The sequence below is a fragment of the Podarcis liolepis genome, assembly GCF_965112155.1.
Source record: "Podarcis liolepis genome assembly, chromosome: 10".
In the NCBI taxonomy this organism is placed as follows: Eukaryota; Metazoa; Chordata; class Lepidosauria; order Squamata; family Lacertidae; genus Podarcis; species Podarcis liolepis.
Window position 1 is genome coordinate 71,293,340 of NC_139562.1, and position 25,377 is coordinate 71,318,716.

At 41.3% G+C, this 25,377-nt stretch overlaps 1 protein-coding gene across 10 annotated transcripts in view; it reads right to left on the reverse strand.

Annotated features, from left to right (window-relative positions):
* CACNA2D1 (calcium voltage-gated channel auxiliary subunit alpha2delta 1) overlaps nt 1-25,377 on the reverse strand; it is a 368,618-nt gene that overhangs the window by 68,015 nt on the left and 275,226 nt on the right. For 9 of the 10 annotated variants that reach the window (XR_014516731.1, XR_014516732.1, XR_014516733.1 and 6 more), the window contains exons 11-14: nt 24,172-24,330; nt 19,759-19,869; nt 1,064-1,142; nt 806-855 (exon numbers count right to left, since the gene is read on the reverse strand). Coding sequence is in view for 6 of the 10 variants with exons in the window: in XM_083463958.1 (XP_083320084.1) it covers nt 806-855; nt 1,064-1,142; nt 19,759-19,869; nt 24,172-24,330 (399 nt within the window). In the remaining 4 variants the exon portion in view is untranslated. Of the gene's footprint in view, nt 1-805; nt 856-1,063; nt 1,143-4,879; nt 6,280-8,787; nt 9,022-19,731; nt 19,870-24,171; nt 24,331-25,377 lie in introns of those variants that run through there. The other variant, XR_014516734.1, reaches the window with a different exon arrangement.

Sequence of the window (25,377 nt, forward strand, 5' to 3'; positions counted from 1 at the left end):
CATCAAATCCATCTCTCACACCAGTAAGCCTGTGCCCTGGATGTGAAGGGCTGTTCCTGGAGGTAGGACAAAGTTCTGTGCCTGAGTTGACAGAGGTGGTCTCAAGTGCTGTGCAGGACTGTCCCCTAGCACCCATGCTGGGGGACTTCAACATTCATGCAAAGCCAGGGCCATTTTGGGACTGAGAAAGCTCTAAATTCTCTGGTTCATAACCTCTACTGGGAGAGAGATGAGGAAGTGTGGCCCTGCCGATTCACTCTGATCTTTCAGCAGCTTTTGAGGCCTCTCTCACAGTATCCTTCTGGAGTGTCTCTGAATTTGAGGTATGGTAATGCAGTGGTTCTTCTCCGACATGCAGAACTGTAACCACAGAGTGGCATTTCGGATCTCTTTTTCAGCCCTACGCAGGGTTCTATTCTGCCCCATAATATGGTTTGACATCTATACCAGGGATGTGGCCCTCCAGATGTTGTTGGACTACAACTCCCATGATCGCTAACCACTGGTCATGCTGGCTGATGCTGATGGAAGCTAGAGCTGAACACCATCTGGAGCACCACAAGTTCCCCATTCCTGATCTATATAAAGGCACTGAGAGTCGCTCAGTGGATATTCTGTCACAGAAATTCTTACAGATTTATTTGGAATCAATCTTGTGCAAAATAAACCAAAGTGAAAATGTTTTGCTGAGAGGCCTCACCCAAGAAAATATGTTCAAAAACAGCCCTGTGAGCTATTGTGGTGACTGGTTCTCATGCAAGACTTTCAAATATGATTGCTGTTCTATAAATTCTTGCAAACGTACCTGTGTGTTTATTCTTATGGCACCAATAGAAGGAATTTCATAATAGTAACCTGAAATACAAAAGATAAAACAGGCTTCTCAGTGGATGACACCAGCACTCTAGAATGCTGTTTCCACAAAATCAGTCAGGAACACCTGCCGCTCTGATATTTCATTGCCTACTGAAAATGCTTCATTTCAACAAGTGATTTTAGGGCATTCATTTGATTCAGTGTCCGTGCTATTTTGCTGCAATAAAGAGAAATAAGTGCACAATACCTTTATTTTTGCAGGCCATCCATTGTATGGGTCCCTTGTCATAATTATGTTGACCAACAGAAAATGTAAATACACGGACCTAGGAAAATAGAAAAAGAGGAGTTGAATAAGTTCATTAATACAAGAGACATTATTCTTTAAAAAAACCACCATGTTGAATGCCAGATAATCACAACTGAATTTCACCAGTGAATTACCATGCTTTTCTCTCCTTCTATACTTTTATAATGTCCCAGAATGGCCACTGGGCACCATGACTCACATAACTGCTTTTTCCTTCATTTTCAATTAAAACAAGTGGTGACAAACTCCATAAATTTCTTTCATCCACAAATAATGTACTTTATTGAAACTGAAACTCAATCCTGATGAAACTGAGGTACTGTTAGTGGGTGATTCCCTAGACATATGAATCAGCCTGAAAAATTACTTTGGACAAGAATATTCATATTTTTCTAAACGTATTGGTGAATGAACAAGGATTTTTACTACCTAATCAATTAACATTATTATTATTATGAAACCAATTAACATTATTTTGTAATAATTCTAGCTGCCAAAAAAGTTTGCATCTTTCACTCTTAATGGCTATTAACAATATTGTACATGGGCAAAAAAGTCACTGCTTTTGACATTTGAAATGCGATTTTGTTCTGAATCTAATTATTGCCACCTAGTGGAAGAGCTGGGGATGTATCAGATAGTTTGTGTTTTCCCCAAGGAAAAAGCAAGGCTCGTTGCTTAATTTGATTTTTTTTTTACATGGATCAAATTAAATCATGTTAGGGTACCACTCAAGAGTATGCTATTTTTTTACTGTCCCATTCAAAGAAGTCTACTGGGAAAACTAACAGCAGAGCAGAGGTCTCCCTTGCATAAAGACTTTGAAGCTTATCTTATATTTCAAGAAAAACTGGCCTGTACTGTATATTTTTGCATTTGAAAGGTGAATCTGGCCGACCCTGCTAAAACTCAGGGATGTATTTGGGAAATGGTCAGTGGTATTGTTCGCTCTTGCCAAAGGAAACACAGTGACTTTGGACATTACAGGAAGATGGCGACAAGCTAGTATAGCACAACAAGTTGGTAAGGCTCACTTTGTGTGCTCATCATTTACATCCTAAGCTGCTTTCAGACATGCATTTCATTGAGCCACTCAACTACATTCAAAAAATGAATGTTAATTATCCATTGCTATACTGTACACCCTTTCGCTGGGCTCAGAACTTTAGCCTTGATTGTTAAGTGGTAGTATTTAAGGGAAGGGTAACAGAAATGAAAATCAGGAAATATTTAGTGTATTTGCAAGTAAAAGAGGAAGAAAACTAAAGGTAGCTTTTTAAAGATAACTGGTAAAGTGGTGGTTTCAACTCCCCTCTCCCCTCTTGATCTTTGTCTCCAATATGTTCTACTGGTATCAATATCTGCCTTCTCCTCTCGGCTTCCTACCCTCATTACTGTGAGTCCTGATACCACAAGCCTCTGATGGCAATTAAATGTTTTCTAAAGTTAAAAGGAGGAAGGAAAGTCCACAGAAAATCTTCATTTACCAGCAGGGCCCATTTACCAGATCTCTTCATCTTGGAAGTTCCTATCCTATCTACTACAATGACAGATACAGGCTGATTTTATAACGTACAAGTCTCAAAAATAATAAACATTTATGCAAATCCAAATCCAATTAATCGAAATTCAATCTTAAGCAAAAGGGGCGAAAACAACAGGAATATGATTTAACGAGATGTGAGGCATTCATTTTTACCACCAAAGCTTTCCATATTAATTTCAGCAGGGATAAACCAAGAATACGTAGCCAGGTGTGTTAGCTTTCCAAGCTTGTATTTAAATGTCTAGGTCATACAATCCTCATAGTGAATGAGATCAGAATCACTAAACTTTAAAAAAAATAAATTAGATAATTGCTTCCTATCTGGAGATGTCCTTCCTATGTTCTTTTGTCTACACTTTTCTTACACAACTCAAGAGATGGCCCTGATACATAATGTTCCCCAAGATATTCCAATTAATTGTTCTCTTCTACAGCCACTTCTTCAAATAGGGGTTTATTCACCTGAAAATCCATTTGATGTGCAAAATGTACACTAAAAGCAAAAATCTTATACTTTCATACTCTGAACATAATGTACATTTTCTTTTATGCAACAGAAAAGAAAAGGCTGTTTATCCGGAAATACTAGAATGGCATTTTTATGGCTTGGAACTGTCCACACTTATAATTAAATTTTCCTCTGTGCGAGTTTAGCTGCATCAAGTGCAGACAGCAGGTGTCAATAGCAGGTAATTTGCCTAATATGAATGAGGAAGAAATCCTGAATGCAGTCACAAAGCAAGCATTTCCCTCCCCCCCACCCACCCCCTTGTCTCCACAATCAAATTTACTAGAAGACGGACTGCTAAATACTGAATTGAGAATCGAAATGAAAGAGCAGAGGCCCACATGTTTGGGCCTCTCTAGCCATTGCCTCCCTTCCTACCCTGAGTTCCTCTGTATATCTTGGGGGACTGAAGGGAGAAAAGGGAAAAGGACACTATGTGCTTCTGCCTTCCTGCAAAAGCCCTGAAGACACGGCCATTTTCCCCAAGCCTCTGTGCAGGACAGAGGACTGGAGCAAACGGCGGGGTCTTCTTTCACTTTTCCTTCACCTTTTGTAGAAGGGGGTCCAGTTAGGCCGGTTTTCCCCAAACCGCACCCGCCACTGACGGGCAAGAGGCCAGGGTTTAATTCTGCATTGGCTGTGCAATGCTGCTCCCAACAAGGAACAAGATCCTGCACCCAAAGCAGCAGGATTTAATCTCTGCACATCAGATGAGTAAGGGTCTTTTCCTCGATATGCAAATCTGAAAATATTTAATAACAAGCACCTAGAAAACACACTGCACAGACCACTCGCTTAAGGCTGTCATCTATTCAAGTTTCTTGCCTGAGTACAGCCTGTGGAAGGAAAATCACACCTTAGCTGACGAAATATAGGCCATCCTTCAACTTGATTTGATGCAGAATAGCCGAGATAGAATTTTCCAATAATAGTAACAACCCAATAGCCTACTCAGCCTAACTGTCAATGTTCTACAGTAATTAATAGCTTTCCAGCAAAGCCCATCTTTTGAAGGCGAAGGGAGAAATTTTATACAGTATTCTTGGGGGGGGGGGGATTACAGTATTAAATATAACAGTAATAAATAGCATACATAGTTGGTAACTAGAAATCCTCCTCTCTTTTCCATTTGTTTATATTCAGAATAGAGATATAACGCAGAAAGCGGCATTTAGTCTTAAAAAAGAAGAAGAGAGAATTCATCTACTGGCAAAAACAGGACCTTACCTGTTAAAAAGCAGTTCACATACCCTCCAACATGTTGAATACCCAAACTGGGACGTGCATCTTCCCATCTCTGTTCCCACATGAGTCACATGACCTGTGCGAGATCACAGAGCCCAAACGATGCACTTTTCAGAGCTATGTTTTCACGGCACCCCAGATGCTGGGATGCTGTGGAAGGTCGCAACCCCGGAAAACTTGGTGCAAAATCGTGCAAGTTCACGGTTACCAGAAGGCCCATCGTGCTCTCACAGGAAAAAATGGGATGTCCCAGCTTTTCTGGGACACTTGCGGGGTATGAGTTCAGCTTGGGATTTGTGGGTGGGGGGTGTAACTACTTATTTTCTATCTATCTTTCAAATAAATGGTTTTACTGAAGCTCTTTCCAGATTCAACTGGAGGAAGGTCTTTTCTATTCCTACCTAAAGAATGTTAATGAAAATGCAAAGGAAACCCATGCTTACATGGTATTTCAACACAAAGTTCTCACATTTAATAAAAGTGTATACCAAAGAAAACTCAGCAAGCATGAGAAGCAAAGACTGTTGATAGAGATGCTCCTCTGAGCTACATTTAGTCTGTGATCATATACACGCTCACCTGAGCGTATCTCCCACTAAACTCAAGGGAATTTGCCTCTGAATACACTTCTACAGGAATGCAGTGTCAATTAGGCTCACAGATTTATGCTCTTCAGAAGTTGCCTCCACACATTACAGGAATGCATGGAGGGGGCAAAGGGATGGGTCATTAATAGTGGCTGCATGTGCTGGACGCATCCACAATGACCTTGTCCCTGCCAGCTTCACTGTTCCAGATCACAGTGCATTGGGTCGAAGCTCTGGAGGAGGAACCTTTGCACTTTCAAGTGAGATTCCTGATTGCATGGAGGAAGTGAGCGCATGTAGGTCCCCTCTTCAAATCTCCTGAACCCACAAAGATCTGAAGGTGGAGCCAGTGGGAACAGGGGTGGTGGGCCAGCACAAACAACCCTGTTTCCCCGTCGACACATTCATAGAATGTATAGAGGGCAATGTTCTGAGAATCTGGAGTTCTATCATTCAAAAAGAAAATAAACATAATCCTCGTTATAAATCCATAATGGTCCCTTAGGCACTTTTTCTGAGGCATGTTTCTAAGTGGGGAAATAGCTTTCATTCCAACACCAATACTAAATTAAAGTTTTCTCTCTGCTTCTTTCATTAATCCATTTGCACCACCTGTGATCTCAACCTGTTAATCCAGGAATGGCACATTGACAAAAATAAAAGTATCAAACAGCCCTTGTCAGTGTCAAGTAGAAGATAGTGGAATGGCATTTTCTAGAACAAATATGACAGATAGAATTACTCTTCGACTAAAGTATATCCAAATTTTATTAGCTGTCTTGCCTTTATATAATATCTGGCATATCTACTAACGAAGATGGCAATGCCAAATATCTCTCCTGATAGGGCTCAGAAGCCTTACAAGTTCTGTGGCAAGCCAAGTGCCCATCTTCATAGGGTGGTTCAAAGTTTTTGTAACCACATTTTAAAAAGAAAGGAAACAATTTTCATTTGCTGCTTAACAGAACAACCAATGGTTGCTGGTAAATAATGACAGTACAGCAGTTTTTCAGACATCAGTGTAGATCATGGATTCATGAACTATTCTTGCCCTATCAAAATAATAGTGAATGCACATTTTTAAAAAATCATGTGTGGTCCCTGCATATCTGTGTGTATTTTCCCTTCCCACACAATGTTTGAGATCTAGCTCAATAGTTTAGCAACACTGGCTGGCTCTTGTGCCCCCTCTCAGGGAGCTGCAGATGCAGGTACCATAAACTATGGTTTATACAACCATACTAGGATTAGAAACAATGGTTTGCTACTGACTTGCTTTTATATATATATATATATATATATATATATATATATATATATATATATGCAGGTTTTGGTGTCTTCGGGTGTCTTCCCGTGTAAGAGTTGGGGTGTCTAGGCGACGTTTCGACGAGGTCTCACTCGTCATCTTCAGGCTGGTGCTTTCTCGTCTTGTCAGCTGGAAGGTTTCCTCCCCGTAGAGGTGAGATATTTGCTTTCGTAGATTTTCACGGGTACAGGAATGCAGGTTTTGGTGTCTTCGGGTGTCTTCCCGTGTAAGAGTTGGGGTGTCTAGGCGACGTTTCGACGAGGTCTCACTCGTCATCTTCAGGCTGGTGCTTTCTCGTCTTGTCAGCTGGAAGGTTTCCTCCCCGTAGAGGTGAGATATTTGCTTTCGTAGATTTTCACGGGTACAGGAATGCAGGTTTTGGTGTCTTCGGGTGTCTTCCCGTGTAGACACCCCAACTCTTACACGGGAAGACACCCGAAGACACCAAAACCTGCATTCCTGTACCCGTGAAAATCTACGAAAGCAAATATCTCACCTCTACGGGGAGGAAACCTTCCAGCTGACAAGACGAGAAAGCACCAGCCTGAAGATGACGAGTGAGACCTCGTCGAAACGTCGCCTAGACACCCCAACTCTTACACGGGAAGACACCCGAAGACACCAAAACCTGCATTCCTGTACCCGTGAAAATCTACGAAAGCAAATATCTCACCTCTACGGGGAGGAAACCTTCCAGCTGACAAGACGAGAAAGCACCAGCCTGAAGATGACGAGTGAGACCTCGTCGAAACGTCGCCTAGACACCCCAACTCTTACACGGGAAGACACCCGAAGACACCAAAACCTGCATTCCTGTACCCGTGAAAATCTACGAAAGCAAATATATATATATATATATATAATATTTATTAAAATTTTACAACAAACATAGGTTCAAAGAACCAAGAAAAATATACCAAAGATTACACATAAACACAGATTTCACACAAAAAAGAAAAAAGGTAACAAGAAAAACACCAAAAAGAGGACCTAAAAGAGAAAAAGGAAAATACAAAATACAAAAAACAGCTGGCTGGGGGGGGAAAGAGGGGGGGGAATTAAAAAGAAAAAATCCATTTTTCAATATCTTTAGGCTCATTTACTTATTTCCTTCACCTCCTCACACCTCCCCTTTTTGTATTCCCGTTTACAAAATCCTTTCAGCAAATCCTTACCCTCTTTCATTTATCTTTGCTCTGTATCTTAACCTATTATAACTACCGTAAATTTCGCTCCAAAACACGCACTTTTTTGCTCCGAGAAAGTAAGGGAAAATGCCTGTGCGTGTTAAGGAGCGAATGCACGGATCAGAGCCATGGCTGCCGTCAGTCAGGCAAAGCGGGAGCCACTTACACGCTCTACGAGGCTCTCACTTTGCTTTCTTTAAAGCGACCTGGAGCCAAGAAGGAGGGAGGGAAGGAGAGCCATAGCAGCAAAGCCGGCAACAGCCGCTTACACGGGAGGGAGAGACGCTTGCAAAGGTCTGCGCGCTCTCTAAACAGAGCAATGAGGCTGCAGAGAGACGGCAGGAAAGATAAAATTTAAGCAACCAGCAGCAAAATAAAACCAACCTCTAGCTCTGAGCCACGCAGTGAAAACCAGGAAGTAAAAAAAAAGGCTGGGGAGGGCATGAGCGAGAGGGGAAAACTTCGCAAATCCCCCGCGTCTCAGCTGATCGGCTGGGATGGAGCAGCTTGTTTTCAGGCAGGATAGATTTGAGCAATGTCTGGGTCCTAGTGCCCCTACCGCTTTTTTGTGCTCCATTATATTGCTGCTGATGGCTGCTTATCACTCAGGCTGCAAGGAGGAGCACTTTTACACAGCTAATGGCGAATCCCCTCACTTGCTCAAATCTATTCCGCCTCAAAACAAGGAGCGGAAGGAAAAGGCTGCAAACTGTTAAATGGAAAAAAAACCCAGGCACAGGGCAAATACCTTAAGTATACCTTTAAAGCAACAGTGCTCTTTCCCTCCCTCCTCCCCGCGGAAAAGCTCCTTGTCCCTTGAGTTCTTTTCCTTCCCTCCCCACTTAAAACGTGGTTACAAAGCACGGATCCACATGGATCCTCAGGATTTTTGCATTGGGCTACCCCAAACTCACTGTCAGATCACATGTCTGTGGCCACAGCATGAACCATAAAAATCATACATCCACTGTTTCATTTAGAATATTTTTTCCTCGTTTTCCTCCTCTAAAAACTACATGCGTGTTATGGTCAGATGCGTGTTATAGAGCGAAAAATACGGTATATATTTCCATCCATATAACGATCTATATTTGCATGTTCTTATTAACCTTATTACCAAAACCACTTATTTCCATTCCAACATCATTTTAACATTCATTAATTTTACAGTATTTCTGTGGATAGTCTTTAAATTTCTTCCAATCTTCTTCCACCAACTCTTCTCCCTGGTCTCGGATTCTGCCAGTCATTTCCGCCAATAGAAACAATGGTTTGCTACTGACTTGCTTAGACAAACATTAAACTAACAAGTGAGTCCCAGTTCAGATAAAACAACAAACTGTTCAGTTTAAAACAGAAATTGATTCTTCCAGTCTCCTTGTGGCCAGACTGGAAGGGAGCACTCAACCCAAGGCTCATTTCATGTGGCACTAAACTATGTCTTTGTGTTGCATTCAAACACAGCAATTGTTCTCCATGTTTATTCCTTCAAAGGAATCAATCCAGTTCACTTCTATGGAGAAGAAAGTAGCTACTGTCAGAATCATTAAAGAATACAATAAACTGAAACACTTTATTATGGTGAGTATTCAAGAAAATGTAAGCATTTTTCATGCATTACTTCATGACAGAGATACAAAATGAAGCACCAAAATGGGTGGGTCTTTTAAGAAATGGGAATTACAAAACCAGTTTGAAAAATTAGCAAACTTGACATGAGCCAACAGTGTGACGCGGCAGCTAAAAAAGCCAATGCAATTCTGGGCTGCATCAATAGGAGTATAGCATCTAGATCAAGGGAAGTAATAGTGCCACTGTATTCTGCTCTGGTCAGACCACACCTGGAGTACTGTGTCCAGTTCTGGGCACCACAATTCAAGGACACTGACAAACTGGAACGTGCCCAGAGGAGGGCAACCAAAATGGTCAAAGGCCTGGAAACGCTGCCTTATGAGGAACGGCTAAGGGAGCTGGGCATGTTTAGCCTGGAGAAGAGGAGGTTAAGGGGTGATATGATAGCCATGTTCAAATATATAAAAAGTTGTCACATAGAGGAGGGAGAAAGGTTGTTTTCTGCTGCTCCAGAGAAGCGGACACGGAGCAATGGATCCAAACTACAAGAAAGAAGATTCCACCTAAACATTAGGAAGAACTTCCTGACAGTAAGAGCTGTTTGACAGTGGAATTTGCTGCCAAGGAGTGTGGTGGAGTCTCCTCCTTTGGAGGTCTTTAAGCAGAGGCTTGACAATCATATGTCAGGAGTGCTCTGATGGTGTTTCCTGCTTGGCAGGGGGTTGGACTCGATGGCCCTTGTGGTCTCTTCCAACTCTAGGATTCTATGATTCTATGATTCTATGATTCTATGATTTATTTAAGAGCAAAAAAATGTGCATCTTTTATTATTGCACCTTTATTTGTGCTTAGATTGGTTAAACAAACTGGCACTGGCCCACAATGTTTTTGGTACTTAAATGGTAAATGTGCATGGATTCTAGCACCCTTCAACAGCCATTATATTCACCCAAAAGCCTCTGTCCACTTCTGTGGGGGAAAACACTGCACCCCGCAATCAGACACAGGCTTCTTCTTTGATACCTGTCTTAGGTTTCCCTTATGTTCAAATTATTTGAGCTAAGCAATCAGGATTTATAAATTTGACTCAGAACATTTAAAATGTTTGTAAAAATGCTATCTCATGTGTTGGATTAATCAGCTTTGCAGACTGCCAAATATTCCCAATTCATACTAGTGGACCAATTTCAGCTAATGGGGCTTTATGAAGAGGAAAGCTTAATCAATCTGTGTCATTCACCAGATGCTATGACATTACATGCACAACAAGCCATTAATTAAATAAATGTATGCATGAGAAGCAGACAGGATAGGCAATTATTCTTATGAGTAAATGTGTTTCTGCAAAGTGATAGACAAATTAGGTGAATTTTAAATTCAGTTACAATGCACACTTTTTGAGTGGCTCGCCTGACATTCTCCAAGACGGCTGGCCTTCTTAACAATCAGTGACCCAGGATTTTATTATAATTACTGTCTCTGACCAGTAAAGTTTTGACAGGCAAAGCCCCTCTTCCCTTTCTACATTCCGCTTAGCTCCACTCCTGGGGCGGAGGAAATCCAGTAACCAACAAGAACTTGGAAGAAGGGCTGCAGAGAAGGAAAACGGAACAGACTTACGGTACTTCCCCACCCTCTAGTTCTTAACAGACTCTGTGGTCACAGCAGGGCAGGCAAGGAAGACCAAGGAGCGCCTATTGTCTACAAACCCCCAGTCTCTTTTAGTCGCAGCAGCAGATGTGAGTAGTAGGGAAGGACTATTCTCCCCACAGTAATTGCAAACAAGATTGTTCAGTCTAGACGCAATGGTGGAGTGCTTTTGAGCTGTGAACCTGCACTTTGGATTCACAAATTCTAATATAAACGTAAGTGAACTCTCCTCCCCCTATTACATCTAAAATCAAATTAACACACTATACTTATTATTATTCACCTTTCCCCTTGTTCTTGCAGCTCTTCCGATACCTCAGAATAAGTTAATAATCCAATTTTTCTACAGAGTGGCTGTATTACTTGTTTCCATCCCTCCATAGACTATGAGCAACTTTTTGAGAGGATTTTTGGGTTTTCCAAAGTGTGTTGCTTGACAAACCTGTCCTGGAAATTGGCTCTAAGATACTGACTTCTTCTTTGTCCTAATAGTTCTGTCAAATCCCATCCTGCTCCAACATTAGTAAATCCATTTCCTTCTTCATGGAAAAAGTCTACTTTTTTCTGAGAGCCATTCTTTGGGGTGAAGGATTTGAGCTATTGATCTTGACATGCTATCTGTAATTCCTTTGGCTCATCATTGTGTATGCTAAATGTGAAGGATTACTCCCAGTTTGAGACCATTATCTTTGCCAATTACATGAGAACGTTTTCTATTTGACTAGATGTCATGCTATGTCATTTTTGGTTCAAAGAATAACCTCTCATGAAATGTCTTCGGGTGCACATATGTTTTTTTGTTGCAATTTTTATAAGTACAAGAGAATGCTTGCTGTTTCCCTTAACAAAGACACTTCCTGGGAGATTCAATAAATTGCTGCTTTCTTTTTTTTCTTGTTGGGGTTAATGCCAGTGGATAAACATTTTTATTAAAGCTCAACCTACAATTTTTGATACACAGAATTGTTGTTTTAAAATAGATCTGTAGAATATATTTTCCTTTGACCTATCCTTCATTTGGCATATATTATGGTCTGTTGACTAATAAATCTGGATTGATGATGACACTATACTTCCACTAAGCACCCTGGGGAGATACCCTCCCTTACCCTGGCCACACAACGACTGCTTTGACATGCTACAGATACAACAGGTAAACTGACAGCAGGCAGGGGGTGCACATATATTTAGCATGGTAAATGCATTGCAAAGATAAAGTGCATTGCAAATGATTTCACAGAATCTTTACTTAACTCTTTTTGCATACTAATGTCTAACGGAACTAAAAAAAACACACCAGTTTTGAGCCCTAGCACTACAGTTAGACTAGGGCTCCAACTGAACCTCAGCTGCTGACTAAACCAGCGTTTCCCAAAGTAGGTGATAGATACCACCCCTTGGGGGTGCCGGGACAATCCTGGGGGGCAGTAGGAGACTCTGGTGCAATTGGGAGGCATTGAATGAAAATAAGGGAACGGAGGAAGTGTAAAGCAAAAAGAGAAGACATTTTTGAAAAGCTGTTTGTACTTGTTTTATCTGCTGTGTGGTGACGCTGACCACAATGTTGGGCACTGTTGTGGGACAGCAACAAAGCTTCCCCTGAATCCGGTGGTCGTGCTGGAGGCAAGGGGTTTTCCTGGGCTTGGGGGAACCCTTTTCGGATTCACCCAGGCCCAGGAAGCGGATCACAGCTTGCCTGCCTATTTACAACATCTTTCTTTATGATGTTGTAGGATGTAGGTGGAAATATAAAAGAATGCAAATTTGTCTGTGTTTTTGCTCACTTACAGAAGGTAGATTTCCAGGCAGAGGGGGAGGCTGAGTATTTTTTTTTTTAAGGGGGTGGTAGCTGCAAACCTATGGACTAAACCAAGGACTAAACTAATCCAAACCTTGGCTGCCAATCAATGGGGCTTTATAGAGTGGAAGGCCCCCCAGTGCATCTGCAGCCTTGCTGTGCTTGGCAGCTGGGAGAGAAGGCAGGATGGTCACAGGCCTTTGTGCACAATAATTTGTTCTTCTCAGCTGAAGAAGGTAGGCAACCCACATGTGTCAGCAGGGGTGCCGACTTGCCCCCAACACTGAGGGGGGCCGGTATCATGTGACATGTCCCGCCCCACCCAGCACACTAGTGCTCTCCCAGTGGCAGCAGGGGATGGGGAGCATGGACGGTGATCTTCACTCTCCACACATCCTGCCCAGCGCCCCATGCTCACCAAGAGGCGACAGGGGACTCAGCCCCCTCCTCACAAATACTGAGGGGGCCGAAGCCCCTTCCACCCCCCCTATAGCTGGTGCCCCTTTCTGACCTTTCTGTTTGCATCACAACCAACTGTTCTGAATCCAGATGAAGACATGGGATGCAACTCAACATTTCTGCAATTGCTAGGGTCTACTCACATTCCACAAAGAAGAATATAATATTGTCAACATGGCAACATAAATGGATAGGTCAAAGATAGCCAACATAGTGCCCTCCAGATCTTGTGGGACAGATGAGGGGCGCTGTAGTCTAGCAACAACTGGAGGGCACTATGTTGGGTGTTCCTGGAATAGATGATAGACCGACAGGCAGATTATCATTATACAGAAATGATATGGTGTGCACTGGAGTCATTATCATGTTCTTTCGACTACTCAGAGTTAATTTGGTTACATAAAACTCCAGGGATTTATGGTGCAAGTTATCTATAGAGACAGAAAACAACTTTAAATATAACCATATGCCAGCTAAAAAGGATGAACCCAGTAATTTATAGGGACACTTCTCAGAGCCTAGATGTTCAGGGAAAGCACAAAATGTTTATTATTTTCTTCTAACTTGTCAACTTGAAGGTTAAACAGAAGTCAGGTTGAACAAAACAATGTAAGCAAAACTGAGTAGGCAATGTCACGTGATATGCAAACATTGCTGGAAGATGCAATTTTATCAGTTCCAAGCAACAAGGAGACACAAGATATTCTAATACTGACACAAACTATCCAATATGTTCATAGAAAATACCGTTGCTGCTATGCAGTAAGAGGAGTATTCCATAATCATTGTAACCATAGAATTTCTTCTACATCTTAAAGGCACAAAAAATGCTCATGGAATAATTGCTAAGTGTATCTCATGTGTGAAGGACATGGACCTATAAAATGCTCCCACCTTTAAAATACTTGAACGTGGCAACTTTGAAAGGATTGGGCCAGGCTTTCAACAGTTTTTAAGGGAGGGAGGGAGGGACAGGGACACACACACACACACACACACACACACACACAGGCAGTTCCGTGATGTCATGTCTCACTTAGACATTGCATATTAGATACTTTGTGTCACGTTCATCCCTGGAATTGTGATTGTGATTCAAATAGTTGCAATGCATGTAAGCCAGCCTTTCATCTTTCAGCACTTAAATCTTTGCTCTGCTGCCCGTTACCAGTTCTTGTGAATGAAGCATATTGTGAATATGCTCAGTCCCATGGATTCATAACTATATTTTGCACAAAGCTTTACAGTATTTACCTAGGTAGGGCTGCCAGATAACAAAATGTACATACACCCCAAACAGCCCAGCATAAGTGGTTCCCTCCTAGTTAAATTATTAACCGAACCCCCGAATCTGGCACTTTTCTGCTTTCAACCTGACTTGATGCTGCTATTAAATTTGCTTTCTGTTGCCAATTGTTTTATTTATTGATGCTTTAAAGGTTCTATTGCTTCAGATTTGTTAGCTGCCTTTGATTAAGGCGCTGAACAAAAATAACTAAAATAAACAGGTAAATTAATATGCACATATCAAATACATAAAAGCTGTGCCAAAGTATAAACTTTGCAATTTAGGATGGGAAGAGAGCGATTCACCTGGGTGCTCTTTAAATATAAGTACAATTGTCCAGGGTCATTTGATTTCACAGTGCAACCGATTGTGATTTTGGAGCATACATCTGACCATTGTGCATCACATCACACATCTAGGGTTGCCATTTACATTATGGGAGTGGTGAAGTTGCTGTTTTCCCACTGAATCCTTCCAGTGCTGTTCCAATAATGTTAGAATAGTGAAATTACACAAACATAGCAACTGATCTGCTTACTTTTCCTAGCAAAGTCATCCATCCCCTGGAATGAGCAAAGTGGCAAACAACTGTTCGAACTGGTAACCATATAAAAACCAGACAGCAGACTTCTTCTGACATTCAGCTTAAATGGACAAAGCATCAAATTGGCAGGGCAAACGTGCCCTTTGCACCTTTACCTGAAGAGGTCTCATATTTGCTGGCAATGAAATCTTTAGTAGAGGATGTTAATGCCTTTTCTAGTTATCACTTTTAGTAGTGGAAATGAATGCACTGGGCACTAGAAAGCTGCAAGCTCCCTGCGATTGCTCCTTATACATGACTTGGCAAAGTTAATGAATAGCAAAAAGCTATCTTGTAGAAACATGGGACTTAATTAAACACTTCTCCTGGTGCTATCAGTGATAGGGTACAGGTCCCAGATCTGATTAAGTTTTATGAATTCCCTAATTCAATGTGCATTGTTTAGTCTTAAAAATATACATGATGCCTAGAAGTCATCATGCAAAATGAGCATTCTGCTCAAAGGTTACTTTGAAAGTTCAATAAATGCAAATAAAATCCAGAATATCTAAAGTGAATAAGCAACTTCTTTTGCTTTCCTAAAACAGATTTAAACTTGCACCTATCAATTTTCAGTAAAACTTCTTTTTTTAACTGTTAATTTTTGCAGTATGCTGAATAAAGTCATTATCACAATTGTAAATGATGGGAAAGCTCTCAGCTCAATATTGAACTCAGGGATAAAAGCATTTTCTGTTCTTTCTTAGTTTATAGAAAGAGAGTTCATTTTTTAATGAGCTCAATTCCCAAATTTGGACACTCCTGTGTATCAAATGATGCCACTGGGAACGTGAATGTGTTCAAAACTCCTGGGGGATTTTATCATTATAAGATCCTCCCTTCTTCTTCTTCTTCTTCTTCTTCTTCTTCTTCCTCTTCTTCTTCTTCTTCTTTGTCTTCTTCTTCAACCTATTGCAACACTAAGGTTGTAATCCTAACTCCTTATTCATGCTGCTGGATCCATCCATCCACCTGCCAGTCTCCACTACCCTGGAGAAGTACGGTACATCAGTGAAGGACTTCAGAAGAATACAGGGGTGGATTTGAGAACTATGATATGTTTGCTTTGTTGACCATTGTGAGCTACCTCAGGCATTTGTGAGAACAGTGTAAGCAGGAACAGCTGCAATGCTGCCCTCCAAACAGCAGCGCTGGTGCCCCTTATAAGGACAGGGCAGGGGTAGGGCGCAGTGCCAGAGAGGTCAGAGCTGTGCAGGTGGGCTGACAGAAGTGGGTTGGCTCCACTAGCGCACCTGCCCACCCCTGCATCATCCAGGTAAGAGGAAACAATGCTGTCGTCTAGATTGCTATACAGCTACACGCCACCATGTTTGGCTGCTCCTGAGTATAAATACACGTAGTAAAAATAAATAGTACAAAATCAATAAAACATAATTGGGATTGCTCAATCAGTAGAGCATGAGACTCTTAATCTCAGGACCATGGGTTTGAGCCCTACACGTTGGGCAAAAGATTCCTGCATTGCCAGGGTGGACTAGATGACCCTTGTGGTCCCTTCCAACTCTACAATTCTATGTTACTTTCAGCATTATCTCTCCCCCCCTTTAGTAACAATGACTGACAATTTCAGAAAAAAAATGTGGCCTCATTGAACACTCCCCAAAAGAAATAAACCATACACTGTAGTAAATCTCCAGAGATTGCTGCTCCTCGGGGGAGGAGGGAACCCAATTCTTTGACAATAACTGGCCCAAACAGGCAGGAGGCATCTAGCTGGCCATTGTGAGAACAGGACACTAGACAAGATGGGCCACTGGCCTCATCCAGCTCTTCTAAGAACGGCTCTTCTTTCGTTCTCAACAAGTTTGCCAATATTGTCATCAAGTCCTTAAAAAATCTGGGGGCTTCCCATTTAAGTCAATTACTATTGTGATATAAATGGATTTGTGCTTCTGTTTACAGTTAAAAGCAGACTCAGAATATGCAAATTATTCTAATGTGTTCTAATAATTTAAAATAGTAAAGAAAACATGGGTGCAATATACAACATTTATTAGAATCCACTTTGTGAAACCCAAAGCTGGCATTTGCAGATTAGGCTGAACATGCAATGCAAAAATGTGGGAGGTGGCAGGGGCAGCATTAAAAAAAGAAAGAAAAAGATATCACACATTTCCCGCTGTAGATTGATCTAGCCTTTTTTCCGTATTCAGCCTTCCCACTATAGTATGATGATACTTCTAATGCATATATGCATGTTACTTTAGGGCTTGCTCTGTGCATTCTTAATTAATGTTCTTTGCTAACAGATTAACAAGTATAGCCATAGAATATAGAATCTGGTGGCTGAAAAATTACTATTTTTATTTTGGGAAGAATTAAGTAAGAAAGCATAGCTTAGTTTCCTAAAACATTTGAAACAGATTTTTTCTTTTGCAGGAAAAGTGAAAGATACCATTCAGTGAACAGATGTTACACTCATTAATCCAATTTATATAAAATCTCTTCTCTCAAACGATATTCATTTGGACAGTCACAGAAAAGATGACACTCTGTGAAAACACCCAAATAGTTTTGCAGCAAAAGCACAAGCACAAGGAAAAACAAAAACCAATTTAAACAGCCATGCTTGCAACAAAACAAAACAAAAAGCATTTCAATTGAATTTTGGCGAAAATTGCCAAATTTCAATGGAGGAATGAGCACTGATGGAATTCATGCTACACAGCTGATTAGGCTTGGTTGCTATTTTTCCACCAACAGAAAGATTTACTTGTACTATACTATACTATACTATACTATACTATACTATACTATACTATACTATACTATACTATACTATACTATACTATACGGATGCAGGTGGCACTGTGGTCTAAACCACTAAGCCTCTTGGGCTTGCTGATTGGAAGGTTGGCGGTTCGAATCCCCACAACAGGGTGAGCTTCCGTTGTTCTGTCCCAGCTCTTGCCAACCTAGCAGTTTGAAAGCACGTCAAAGAGCAAGTAGATAAATAGGTACCACTCTGGCAGGAAGCTAAACTGCATTTCCGTGTGCTCTGGTTTCTGTCACAGTGTTCCATTGTGCCAGAAGGGTTTAGTCATGCTGCCCACATGACCTGGAAAGCTGTCTGTGGACAAATGCCGGCTCCTTCGGCCTGAAGCCCTTGAGACTGCCTTTTAAGTTTTGGAGTACCACTGCATCAACTGGTATAACAAAAAGGCAGCAGAGACACCTTCTTCTTCCCAAAGGAGCAAGAATCCACACACTAATTTAGCAATAGGTACCTGCCCCCCAAGGGACACAGGTGGCGCTGGGGTCTAAACCACAGAGCCTAGGACTTGCTGGTCAGAAGGTTGGCGTTTTGAATCCCCGCGATGGGGTGAGCTCCCGTTGCTCGGTCCCTACTCCTGCCAACCTAGCAGTTTGAAAGCATGTCAAAGTGCAAGTAGATAAATAGGTACCACTCCAGCAGGAAGGTAAAGGGCGTTTCTGTGTACTGCTCTGGTTTCACCAGAAGCAGCTTAGTCATGCTAGCCACATGACCCGGAAAAGCTGCCTGCAGACAAACGCCGGCTCCCTTGGCCAGTAAAGCGAGATGAGCATGCAACCCCAGAGTCATTTGCGACTGGACTTAACTGTCATACTATACTATACTATACTATACTATACTATACTATACTATACTATACTATACTATACTATATACATGCATATACTAACATACATACATGTGCATACACTGTTTGTTAATATATATGTGTTTTCCATTGCAGCCAATAGCTGGATCCTAACACAGTTTGACATCACATCAAAATGTAATGATATATAATATGCAATATTAAGCTGATATTGGAGGCAGGTATATTGACTCAAGTTATTAAAGCTATAGTGAAATTTTGTACACATGCAATGATGGATTTAAGAGAGTTCAGTGAAATTTTAAAAGATGTGATCTCTGATAGGTAGAATGGTGGAAATTGGCCTTTATTAGCGAGGATCATCACTGAAGGAGGAGGAAACACACTGCTCTCCAAGATCTCAGTCAGACACCTTTCCCAGTTTACCATTTCATTTAACTGGAAATGCTAGAGGTTTAACATACAGGATGCCATGAAAAATAGGCCCCCTGTTTGCTGCTATCTGTATACTAATAGGTTCCAAACTGCATAGCTATCCATGAGTCATTCCAGAACCTGCATGACTTATGCAGTTAACTCCTTCCCTATTTTGTCTGCAGGAAACAATCTCAACATGCTCAAGGCTCATTGAAGAGTTTATAAGAGACTTGAAGGGTCTCTGACTAACATTACAGCAATGTGCAAAATTTAATCCATACATGGTAGTTATTAGAAACTGACTTGCTACATTTTTTCATAGAATTTATAAGCAAAAAGTGTACTTTGCTAGTTCTCTTTAAGTGCATTGTATTGTATATCCTTTGCTGTAAGGAACATAGCACTATGAGCTTATGAAAATATAGAATATATAAAGGACAACCCAAAACCTTTTATTTAAAATCACTCATGCCAGGGATGGAAAAACCAGCCATTTTGCTTTCCCCCCTATTTCCCTCCCCCTCAGTTCTTTAGTCAGTTCATCCCATTACTATATCAGTTTGTGATTTTATTAAAACTGTATGTGTGAAAATCCATATACATTTTTGTGCATATCTCTAATAATGTATTAAGCAAATCTGAATGCATTATTTTCACTAATTTTGAGCGCAAAATCAAAAATATGCTTTTTTGGTGGGAGAACTGTAGAGCAAAATTCAGAGAGGGACAGCTGTGTTTTGGTTTGTGTATTGGTCAAGGGACTGCAAATTAGGTAGGTTCACATGAAATGCTAACTGAACAAATTTCTCCTTCTTTCCATGCCTATAAAAGGAACTTTAAAGAACATAAAACACTTGAGGACTTCAACAAATGAACCTTACTTTTTTCTCCTTGTTGTATTTGTCAAAAATCTCCTGTGCTTTTTCTTCACCACCATCAGTAAATAACATTATAATCTTGTTGCAGTTAGCTCTGAAGACACTGTGGCTGTGCTGGAAGAGATAAAGACAGGCATTTTTGTTTGTTTGTTTATTTCACAAAATTTATATGCCATTTGATTGTAATAAAACCTCAAAGTGGTTTGCAAAATGATTCCAGTTATGATTCATCAAACAAAATAACGAAATGTTCAGTGGTGTAATGCAACCCTCAGAAACAAATTTCTAAAGGGGGCTTTTCCATATATTGTATCTTTCACATTGTTAGGTATATAAATGGGCATGTGAAACAAGCACTTCATTATTTTTTTGTGATTTACACATACACCATCCAACATTTTTGCCAAAGACAGCAGGCAAATTGTTTGGGGGCTCTCCTATTTAGAGTGTTTGACTTACTCACTGTGTACATTGGCTTCCACATGGAAGGCTATGAAGTAGTTCATTTTGCAAGCCCAATGAGGGAAATTTCTTATTTCGAGATTGGATGAATAGTTTGACTGAAAGGTGACTGAGAAAAATAGGTCAAAGTGCTCCCTCCCACTCTTGAAATCCACACACCTCATGGGGGGAATAGCTGTTCTGACCTCCATTCTAATCATGTACATATTGGGTTGGATCCAACTTAGCCATAATGGACCCAGTGTAATGGATGACTATGATAATTATGAGTGACTAAATTAAGTTCCACTGGTTTAAGTGAATCTCCTCTAAATTTAATGAAGTCTGGCTCCAATACAGTGCCTATCCACATAATTTAGTGGATATTAGGTGGGGTAGACCAGTAGCAATAGAACCCAGGTGGCGCTGTGAGTTAAACCACAGAGCCTAGGACTTGCCGATCAGAAGGTCGGCAGTTCGAATCCCTGCAACGGAGTGAGCTCCCGTTGCTCGGTCCCTGCTCCTGCCAACTTAGCAGTTCAAAAACATGTCAAAGTGCAAGTAGATAAATAGGTACCGCTCCGGCGGGAAGGTAAACGGCGTTTCCGTGTGCTGCTCTGGTTCGCCAGAAGTGGCTTAGTCATGCTGGCCACATGACCCGGAAGCTGTACGCCGGCTCCCTCGGCCAATAAAGCGAGATGAGCGCCCCAAGCCCAGAGTCGGTCACGACTGGACCTAATGGTCCAGGGTCCCTTTACCTTACTTTAGACCAGTAGCAATAGCAGCCAGCAGGGTAGAGTTGCTCACCTGGCTTCTTAATGCAGAAATCGCTGCTGGTAACTGAGGAGGAAGCTTGCAGCAATGAGGAGATCGGTGCAGTCATTTGCAACAACAGAGCAAATCAGATGCTTCCAGTACTGTACCTGCAGTACACCAACCTCCCTGCTGCCCCCTCTCTCCCTCTTGGTTATCATCAGGAAGCCAGGTGAGAAACACCACCCCACCAGCCACTACTACCAGGGTGGTCCAGTTGAAATCTCTGTTCAGCCATGAAGATGACTGGGTAACCTGGGTGAGTCACTCGCATTCAGTCGAACATACTTCACAGAGCTGTTGTGAGGGTAAAAGTGGGGAGATGCCAGCCAGAGAGGAAGGGACAAAAATGTAGATAAATAAAACTGTAAACCAGCTACTTACTGATTAACCAATGATATGACTATCAATTCATTACTATGGAGAAAAATATTAAATTCTACTTCTGAATTAAGAACTTATGCTTAGTACCAATATGTCTGCTATTTAAGATTTCCCACTTAAATCAGGGGTAGGGAACCTATCTATGGCTTCCAGGTGTTGCTGGACTTCTCTTCCCACCAGTCCTGATCACTGGGCTTGGCGGCTGGGCTGATGGGAGCTGGATTCCAGTGACCCTTGGAGCACCCCAGGAACCCCATCCTTGATTTAAGTATCACTTTACCAAATAAATGTGAATAAAGAAACCCCAAACCTTTATATTAAGAATGCTAGCACAGTGGTTCTGATTCAGAAATAAAACATTCATGGAGAAATAAAAAATGCATGGAGGTTCCAACTTGCAATATATTACTTCGGACGTCTGACAATATAAAATAAATAAAAGGGGGAAATTCTGCATTGACATCAACTGTGCTGCATAAACCCATAAAAAGGGGGACTTGTCCTGCAAATCACATTGATTTGAGTAAATTTTAGGCTGTAATTTATGGAGGCATCACCTTTCTGGGGACATAAGAACATGGCTAGGTTCATTTACAATATATTTAAGTAGTATTTTGAATGTGACTTACCGATCAAGTAATCAGCACATGTAAAATGATTTACTAAGTGTGTATTGACCCTTTACTTTACTGTTGGATCTACTGTAGACATAGGCTTCTATTCCTGCATAGTTCAAAGTTGACCCAAACAGTTCAATAATATTAAATTACTGGAAGATCCAACACTAGATTTCTGTTTTCTCCATAAACTGTTTAGGAATAATGAGTATCTATGTATCTCTTCCTGGGCAGATGCTACTGAGTAGGGTGTCCATTTCAAAAGTAGCATAATTGCCTTGCACCTTTACTCAACACAAGAGAAAATGGGGAAACCACAAGTCTTCTTTTCCTCTTGTGGACAACAGCAATGGTTTATTCCCCATGTAGGAACCAGAGTGCTGAGTACTTTACAGCTTGAGTGAGAGTAATGCAGTTTTAAAAGAGAGTTGCTTAAGCACATCCTAAGAAAATAATTTGAAATGTCAACTTAAATCCTGTGAACAGTAGCCTGGTACACATCTCTAATGCATGGGGAATTTGCTATTGATCATAAAGAAGAAAATTCTGCTGAAGCACTTGATACTTTATAAAATTATCTTATTTAAAATTACAACAGGCTTGCAAAGTGACTAGGAGGGAACATCCTCCTCCAGTTATCACTGCAAAAATTAAATTGAACTGCCAAAGCAAAAGTTTATTATTCCAAAGAAGGTTTTCTTTGTCGATGTTTGGAGGAACAGTGGGTAGCAAAATGACTCACAAACAACCTTATTCCTTTTAAACTCACCCTTTTAATGGCTTTATTAAAAATACTTATTTTAACTCAGCTATATATTTTGGAAGCAATTTTCTCCTAGATGAGAAGAAAATAACTCTTTTAACACATTAGGATGACTAAAAATAACTGCCAGCTGCAGTGTTTTGCATTTATGTTTAATGCAGGCATTTAGGATTATTTAAAACAATTTGGTTATCAGAGGCAATGGAAAGGGCTGTATTGCTTTGCTTAAATCATAAGCATACATGTGGACGCCACCATTTGTCTTGCTCTTGTTAAGGTTGGTAACACTTATTATATCATCATGGGCGCTCGCTTCCATTTTTCCAGACCATACAGCACTCCCTATTAGTGAGCCTTGAAACTGACCACAGATGTTTTCCCCTATGTTTCCTCCCCACTTTTTAATGAACAGCTACACATGCTTATCGTTCACATACTATCTTAATTCACACAAACGTCCCTGCAAAACTATTCATGTATATTCCTAGAGAACATTTTGTGGGACAAGGCCCGTGCCTGGACATCCCTACTGGCGCAAGCTGTTCTTCCTCCCTTGGTTCCTGCTTACATAAGCTCCTTCTGCTGTTCTATTGCTTTGAAGCAGCTGCACTTACTGCTAACAACAAATACATCTTGGGGCTAATCCATCATCACTTTTGAACTTCATTCTCCTGCCTCTTCATCTTCATTATTTCCTAACTCTCCAAATTGTGCTCAGGAAAGTTACAAAGCGCTAAGAACAGAAAATGAGCCCGCCTCACCCCCGCCCAGGTTCTCGACATTCATGGGCCTCTCACAATGATGAAGCCTCATCTAATGGAAGGACAGAAGCTTAAAAGGGCAGTGAATGGCTTCTGTAAATAGATCAGGCTGCTTTTTTCTGATCCTTCCTCCAATCACTGCAGCTGCAGAAATGTCATTATAGTCAGCAACATCACATCAGCCCACACACTGATAGAAAAGTGGGAAGGAGAGATAGGGGTTGGGGAAGGTAGGCAAATTGCCTTCATTTAAATGTAATTTTTCTTACTAGGATTCTCATTCTTCACCCCACCCCCAGTGCGAAAGAGAGATGTTTGTTCTTAAACATCCACATATGCGGATCAGAAAACTATGGCTCAGTCAAGTCTCAGAGGTACATTTATTTTTGGCTTAATAACATTTGGTTTTTTATCATTCACACTTCCCGTTTGCTTCAGAAAAAGACACCAGATTACCTAAGGAAACTATGGACTGGAAACAGGGACTCCTCTGCTAGGATACATCTGTTAGCAAAATCCCATCAAGGGGAAAAGGGGGGAAACTCTTCTTCAGTAATAGCAATGCATTCTGTCAGCATAGTACAACCGTATGAACTTCATATGAACCATATGAAGAGAGCAGATTGCTCACACTTACATTTAGCAGCTGTTCAAAGGCGTAACTAAAGCCTTTTTTATAATCGGTGATCCCTTTTGCTGAGATTTTATTGACGGCTTCTTTCAGCTTCTTCTTATTTCTCACGTTCGCTTGTACAAGGTGGTTGAAGCAACTGACATTCTGAGCATTTTCATTGAACTAAAAAAAAAAAGGAAAAAGAGCAAAGGAAAAACTGCTTAATAAAGTGCATATAAAGGGTATACTGTAGGGCTGTAACTTCCAGGATGTATTCGGAATGGGTATGGTGATGAGAAAAGTCACACACAAACACAAGGAGTTATCTATCTCCTTCAAATGTGTCCTTTGGAAGGATTCAAAAATCTGCTTACGTTCATATAAGTACATTAGCCCAATGGTATTTTGGACTACACCCCACCCCTCTTTGAGCTGACCAAAAACTACTACATCCCAAACTACTTCTGAATTCTTGAATCAAAGTTGGCAGCTTTCCAAATGACTTCTTGAGATCACGTATCCATAGTGCTGTAACATGTAACATAACTTACCAAAATATGCCACATCGCAAACTGCTACTAAAATGGCCCGGCTTCAGAAGCCGTTTGCATGGGTGTCATGGACTGGCTGGGAGGAACCCCCAGGGAAAGAAGGCTCAGAGTCTGGGGACTGGTGGTGGGACAATGATGAGTGGCCAGAGGGAGAAGAGAGAGCAGACTAGGAAGAGGTGTCAGAGGTGTCAGGTAACAGGGTTTAGTGGGCAGGAAGACACTGTGAAAGAGAACAGTCCGGAATCAGAAGCAGAAGAGGAGGGAGGGGGCAAAGAGGCAGAGATGAGGCAGGCTGCTGAAGAAGGCAGGGCGTCTCTCCCTCCTGCTGTGACCAACTCCCCTCCTCTCTAGTCACCCAGAACCAGGAGAGGTATGAAGAAGGCAGAGCAAAGACAGATAAGGTGATGAAGTCTCAGATTCCTTGGGAAGGACATGGGGAAGGAGGAGGCTTAGGGAACTGTGGGAAGGCAGGGACCTTCAGTCCTCACAGCTGCCTTATTGGGGCAAGATCTAGAGTTGCTGTGCTCACTAGGCTTGAGCTGTTTTGTTCTTTGAATAAAGAGTTTACTTCACTGACACCTTGTGAGTTATTCCTGACCTGCTCTTGACAATGGGGGAGAGTGTGTTATTGTCTGAAAACATTAAATCCTCCTTAGGCTCAGTGAACTTGTTGCACAGT